The sequence below is a fragment of the Epinephelus moara genome, chromosome 16, assembly GCF_006386435.1.
Source record: "Epinephelus moara isolate mb chromosome 16, YSFRI_EMoa_1.0, whole genome shotgun sequence".
Classification (NCBI taxonomy): domain Eukaryota; kingdom Metazoa; phylum Chordata; class Actinopteri; order Perciformes; family Serranidae; genus Epinephelus; species Epinephelus moara.
The window spans coordinates 26,675,572-26,682,675 of NC_065521.1; the positions used below are offsets into that span (position 1 = coordinate 26,675,572).

The window sequence follows — 7,104 nt, forward strand, 5'->3', positions numbered from 1 at the left end:
TATCTCTAATACCCTAAACCCTCTCAAGTGTAAACCAGTGGCCGTGCATACATAAACACAAGCTGGCACACATGCACATATATCATACCAGACCAGGCATGCGTTTGTGGACTCATGAATGTCTTCTTCATGTCTCTCACTAATGTTGAACATGTCCCCAGTCAGACATAAGAAACCTCCCTCCCATCTCGCCATCATCTGACTTCTTAGCTTTTCTCTCCTCAGTGGTTTAAGGCATTTGTCATCTGCAATTGCATAAACACAAACTATGAAATGTTACTGAGATAGCAATTTGTGATTGGTTTTGCCTTGCCATTATGGCCTACTGATTTATGTGTGGGTGTGTTTCAGTGAAAGAAGCAAGACAGAGTCCGACAGAGAGTCTGCATGTCAGGCAGTAAAGGTCACAACCCCGCTTTATCAGCTCAAAGGTCATCCTCTTTTCTCCTCGTCACTCCATCTCCATTCATCAGGAGCAGTGAGACACTGACACCCTATCAGTATAAATTCTCCCTCCTCTGCTCTCCCTCACACAAAGCAATACACACCTTTTTTTTAATGAGAATCAAAAATGATAACAACCAAATGTCAGTCCACTCATGTGCCGTCACATTGGCCAAATATGCTTTGTTCACCCTGTTGCCAGGCGGATTAGTGAGACGGTCATGCACTTTTAGAGGTATCGTTACCAGAGAGGCAGAGAGACAGGGAGCAGAGAGTGCGCTAATTTTAGCCATGTCAGTCATTTCCTCAAATCAAATTTTTATGGCCCTTGATAGTCCAGGAGGAGAGGAGATGAGATTAATATTTTTTAAATTTTTTTCTGCATATCCCGAATGTGTGAACCCTTTACAAAGTCTTTTCAAAGCCAGCTGGTTTCCGGCTGACTGGCTGGATCAGTGGCTGGTGTAGGACAGCGGCAGATGTGTGTGTTATCCGTATGATCCATCCACACTCATTATATAAGAGGATCTCTCTGCAGGTAACAGGCCATCTGTATGAAAAGGACACGGAGCACAGATATCAAATGGTCTGTTCCGGCTCTGTGATAACACATGTTGCCGTTCAGGCGGGAGTGTGAAAGGTGGATTAGCTGATCAAGGGTGGAGTGTATGTTGTGTAGCTTAGAGATACAGATAACTGCAATGTCACTGGTTTACGCCTGACTGGGGACCTCTCTGTACTGTCTGTAAACAAGACATAAAAATGCCCCAAAAACGCTTGGGACTGTGGTCAGCAGACAGACTGTTCTCTTTGCAAACAGCTGATAAAACAGGTCCAGAATGCATTCACAGTCACTCTTATCTTTCAGCCAGTACGGCCCTCAACTAAAAAGGATGATTCAAAACTGAGGTGGCATTTCTGGTCTTGTAAATAATCATCTGAAATTTGTACATATAGAAAAAAGATTTTCATTCTCAGTATTTCAAATGGTTTATTCATCAAAGTATACTGAAATAAGTGGAGACAGCGGGTACAAAGTTGAATCCAAGTAAGCAGACTAGAGTTTTTTTTTGTTTGTTTGTTTTTAAAATGTTTGTTTGTTTGTTGTGTACTCTTCAGGTGGGGTTTGGGTGAGATAACTGGAAGACTTCATGACATCATAGCATTTAATTCACAGTCAGCCCAGTTGTACTGTGCTTGAACCCTTGCACTCAATGCTCCACCTTGTGGGCATTTTATGAAGTGACATTTCAGATGTCGGAACAGTTATTGCCAACCCCATGAAGGAGTCAATTCACTCATTGCAGTCAGGAAAGAATAAGAACAAGTCAATTTAAATTAGGGACTGTGTGTGAAACATATTAGGGTGAGTAGCAGGGTGAATCTAAATGTGCAGCCATTCTTAAAAGATTTTAATATCTGTGATGGCTTTAACTAATCGCTAGACATTTCTCAGATTGAAGCAGCAAACACAGACTCAAAAGCTATGGCCAACAGCAACACATAGCTTACAGCAATAAAAATACATCACACAAGACAAATAAGGGGAGCACCGTTTATTACTGCAGTCTACATGATTCCAAAAGCGCTTAGACCTTGGTTTCAATATGTTACAGTGAAGATAAAGGAAGTCAGTGGTAACACCTAACATTGGCTTGATTTGTCAGAATTCCATGATTTTCCAGCAGCTAATTCTGAAAAGGCAAGTTTATTTATATGTACATACACATAGGGAATGATTATATTGTTTGTAATGCCTGATGTGATATGTTTGTAGTTGTAAGGCTTTGTTGTTTGGTTAAATGTCGTGCTTTGTATTTCAGTTTTTATGAAAAACAGTGTACATCCTGGGATGCAAGGCAAATTTCAGAAAATATTCGGATATGAAGTGAAATCAAACCAGAATCAAATAGAGCATGTTTCATACATTAAAGCAGCTTAAGGTGCATAATGAAGTTTTAAAGAGACACCAGTAAGAAAAATAAAAGTGCATGAAAATTCTTCTTGCATAAAGCTTTTAAGACGCAGGTACAAAGAATAAAAGAGTATAAAGTAAACAGATTCAGATAGAAAGTTTAATATAATAATAACAATAATAATAATAATAATAATAGTCAGCAGAAGAAGAGGAAGAATGATAATAGAAGATAAAAAGGCAAAATAAAAGTGCGATTTCAGTGCAATGCAAACATAGACTTGCAATTTCATTTAAAAGTTGGACAGCACTGTAACTACAAGCAGTTTCATCATGTTTTATTCTGACTTTGGCAACAGTTAGCTGACCTCTTCCTGAAAACCTATAGGCCTGGAGGGTTCATGTAGAAGGAGTAGGTCAGAAATGAATGCAGGCCTTTAACTATAAATTGATTCTACACAACCTATAAGTGACTGGTAGCCAGTGCATGGACCTGAGAATTGGTAAAATGTGTTCAGCTGCCTTAGTCTTTGTGAAAATTTTGAGAAAAGACCAATACAGTAGTCTAGCCTACTTAAGATAACAGCATGAGATTAATACATTTTTCTAGCTCGTTCTTAGACATGTATTCTCAAACTCTTGCTAGATTTTAAAGGTGGCTGACTTTGCTATTGACTGGATATGGTTGTCAAAGTTGGATCTGAATTGGTATTATAGCCAAGATTCCTGACTTGAGTCAAGATGTACCTCTACTTTTAGCCTTTAACTTTTGTCTGTATTTAACACTAGAAGGAAATTCTGGTTCATCCAGCCATTTATTTGGTCCAAGCATTGATGCAGCAAGTCTGCGTCAATGAGAGTGTTGTATAATGCTGAGAGTCATCCGTTTACTTATGATAAGTGATGTTATTGTTCTGTATGATTCTGCCTAAAGGGAGCATGTAGAGGTTAACAAGCAGAGGTCCAAGGATGGAGCCTTGAGGAACTCCATGTCATGCTAGGTCGCTCAGACAACAAAGTGTTACTTGTCTTGTAGATAGGACTTGAACCAATCCAGAAGTATGTCAGACAGGCATGTGACTTGTGTGTCCAATGCAGTGATATAGTTGTGTATTACATTTGAGTCATTGGCTTACATTCTATAATAATGTAACTTCTTCTTATATAAAAGCTTTTGAAAAAATCAAGAATATTTCCATAGAGATATTCATATAAAATAGAATCAGCACTAGAATCCCAGATGAAGAAGTGTGTCCTGTATGTCCAATGTAGTGATGCATTTTAGTATTCAATTTGATTCATTGGGTCATGTTACTTAGAAACTATTGAAAAACCTGCCGTTATTTTTTAATAAATGTTTATATAAAATCAATTAATTACACATTATTAATGAGAATAATTGTGCTGCATGAAATCAATTAAGCATAATTTTAAAGCATAATTTTCATTAATATTAGCAAGTCAGAATGAAGGTATTGGTGGAACGTAAATTGGCCCTGACCATCTGCAATTTGAGGCCTCCTACTACTTATTTTGGTTGAAAATGAGTATGAAGATGCTTCTGGGTCTGAATGTTTGCCAAACATCCAACTTTAAACAAACTAATGTAATGTTAAATGTCAGATTTAGATCAAATTAGATATCCAGACCCATCATATTTAAAAGTGGCAATAAAACCCTGAGCTTAAACCCTAAAAACACTTAAAAAAGATATTAAAAGCTTAACAATCAAGCAACAGCAGCAGCTAGCCACACAGTGTTGCCCGGTGAAAAAACAATAAATGAGGACGTGCCAGCAGCTTAAAGAAAATGGAAACTTGCCAGAGGACAATGTTGCTTAACATCAAATCAATGAACAGTTGTAGTGGAGGACGAGGAGTGAAAGGAGTGAAAGGCTGCAGTGTGAAAACAGCACATCACAGGACTATTTGTCACCTCTCACGAGGAAATTAGATTAGTAACACTCTAGATAAGCACCCTGGAGCCAACTCCAAATTTGACTCAAACTGACAAACAAAAAAGAATTTTTGTTGATAATGTTTCACTAAAACTTTTGCATTAATACAAATTAATATGTTTCCCACAAAAATCAGCTGTTTTACAGCCATTCTTTCATCAACATTTAGTTTTTCTATTTAGGCCCTGATACACTTGATTAATATTTTACAGATTAAGCAAAGCGGATAATTAGGATCATTAGGCATAACGTTAACAAATGAAGATTTAAAATATTACAATGATATAGTTGTACAGCATAATATAAACTGAGAGAGCAGCAATACATCCACCAAGGATTTTATGTAACAGTTGATCTTCAGAGCAAGATATCTAATTACACAGTGCCCCATCAGGCCAGCTTTTCAATTTTCCAGACAAGCATGACGTACGTAACTTTGATCACACAATATTTACACATGACTCTTTACCCTATGCAACTGTCTGACTAAACATTAGTTATGTTGATGGAACTTTTCTGTCTAAGAGTAGTGTTGCTTGTTAATTTGACGACCTGTTTGGTCAGCTTCATGTACTGTAACATTCTACCACAAATCTAGCACAATGCTGACTGTACAATCAGGCCTCAGTCGAGCTCTGCAATCTACTGATGCAGTGATATAGTTTAAACAGAATAGAAATATTTTAACCATTTGCTAAAATAAAGTCCTCCTTTAAATTGAACAAAACTCAACCTTCAAGACTTTTTGTTGCTCTATTCAATAGCAACATGCACTCATAAATGTAACTTTCCAAAATACAGGTGAAAAGCTATACAAAGAATACAGTGTAACTCTCATCTTGTGATGATGCCCTGAGCCCTTTCTGTAGCCTCCCACGTTTGAAATCTTCTTAAAGGGCAGAAGAGGGAAACCTTTATCGAGGTGAAGAGTGCATCCGCCCTTATGGAGCCTCATATAGTACTATAATCAGCCACTGCACCAGCATGATGGTGGGCATAATCCTAAAACAAGATGAGTCCAGTTGAGGTTAATCCGATCAAGTTGGGTCAGACATGAGATGAGATTTCATAAAGGAAATATCAGTACACAGTATGCAACAACCGATCTCGAAAATTGGCAGTAAAATAGATAAAGACTTATTCGCATCCAACACAGTTTTACAGAGTAATGACTCATGGAGGCAGTCTTACCGGTCGGTTATGTTCTTCTTGATGGTGCAGACACATATGTTGAAAAAGAAGACTGTAAAATGTCTCAGGCCATGCCAAACCCAGAACAGCAACTCAGGCACCTGCCTGAACATCAACTCCATTCTGGGGGAGAGAGAGAGAGAGAGAGAGAGAAAAGACTCACTGAAAAGCTGTACATCATGTTTGATTACAAAGTATTTAACATAACCATGAACTGAACAATGCCAATGGCCGCGTTTCCCAGTTAAGACCAATCTTAAGACTTAAAAGCACAGTTAAGAACGTCTTTGGTAAGAAGGGTCACTAAGATACGAGTGTTTCCCAGATGCATTCTTAATGCCCTTCTTAGGGTCGCTCTTAAGATCGCTCTTTAAGAAGCTCTTAACAGGAGGTGTCCACTACCGCGGTGCTGAAACTAAATCAATCGATGTCAGGCAAATCGATCACCCACCACTTAATCAGCGCATAAGTCACACACAGTGCTGCTACCTAACGTACTAATTCCCTGCTGCTCGTGTGTATGTGTGTTCTAATAATTCTAATGAAAAACTAAGACAATAAATATTTGTAAATGACCTATTTTCATGATGAAAACAAGACTACAACTAACTAAGAAGTAGTCTTGGTAAGAGAATCATGAGGAAATGTATTATATTTAAACAAAAAAACACAGACGCCTTGCTGAGGCCGGTGCCGTCTCTCACCACCTCCAGGAAGCTCCCCACTGCGTAAAAACACAGTGTAGCCATGCCCTGCACCTCCGGGCTGAGGGGCGAAATTGCACCGGGTTGCCCTCCGGATGTGGAGACACTAGTTGATGAGGCGTTGTATCTCAACACGGGGCAGCCGGTACTTTATTTGGAAAGCCCGGTGCGCACTGTTTAAATATCTCCTTGCTTAGTGTAATATTAATTTGCCTGACGCGGCTGGATCTGTGAGCGTTTGGTCGCTAAGTAGACTTCTTAGTGAAAGATCTTCTTAAGCTAAGAGCGATCTGGGAAACGCGTTTTTCTTTCACGGGAGGCTTAAGAGCGTTCTTCAGAAGCTGTTCGCGCTAAGAGTGATCTGGGAAACGCGGCCAATGTGAATATAGATTTGACAGAGTTAAAGAAGTATTTTGTTGCTGGAAGGATGGTCTTTTCATAAAAGGTGCTGTCAATGCAGAAAGATGCAAATACTTTAAAAACTGGTGCTACATGACCAGGGAAAACAAAGAAAAAAGGGCTGTGGCATTTGCTGTTGCTCAAGACGTAGAAAACCTACAACTTCCAGAATGCCCTGCATCACACCGGGCCAATAAATGCTCCCGCTGGTGGGTGACGTAATGTAGGCTTGGCCATTTTGACACAGGAAACAATATGGTGGCCATCTGGTAACACACAATCTTGAATTGCAGTTAAACAGTAAGCCAAAATATGTCCCTGTAAACATTTGAGGCAATACAAGTAGGCAAGAAATCGGCAAGGCCCGTTTCCACCGCAGGAACTTCGGGGTAATTTTACGGGGCCGGGGCTGTTGGTGCTTGTCTCCACCGCAGGAACCACCCCCGAAGGACAGAGTTCCGGAACTTTTACAGGGGCTAAACAAGTCCCTGCTT

At 39.4% G+C, this 7,104-nt stretch overlaps 1 protein-coding gene across 1 annotated transcript in view; it reads right to left on the bottom strand.

The window, feature by feature from the left end:
• Positions 1 to 2,261: 2,261 nt before the first annotated feature.
• Positions 2,262 to 7,104, bottom strand: part of LOC126403424 (patatin-like phospholipase domain-containing protein 2) — a 12,698-nt gene continuing 7,855 nt past the window's right edge. The window contains exons 8-9 of the mRNA XM_050066083.1: positions 5,508 to 5,630; positions 2,262 to 5,318 (exon numbers count right to left, since the gene is read on the bottom strand). Coding sequence (XP_049922040.1) covers positions 5,258 to 5,318; positions 5,508 to 5,630 — 184 coding nt within the window. The 3' untranslated portion in view covers positions 2,262 to 5,257. The remainder of the gene's footprint in view (positions 5,319 to 5,507; positions 5,631 to 7,104) is intronic.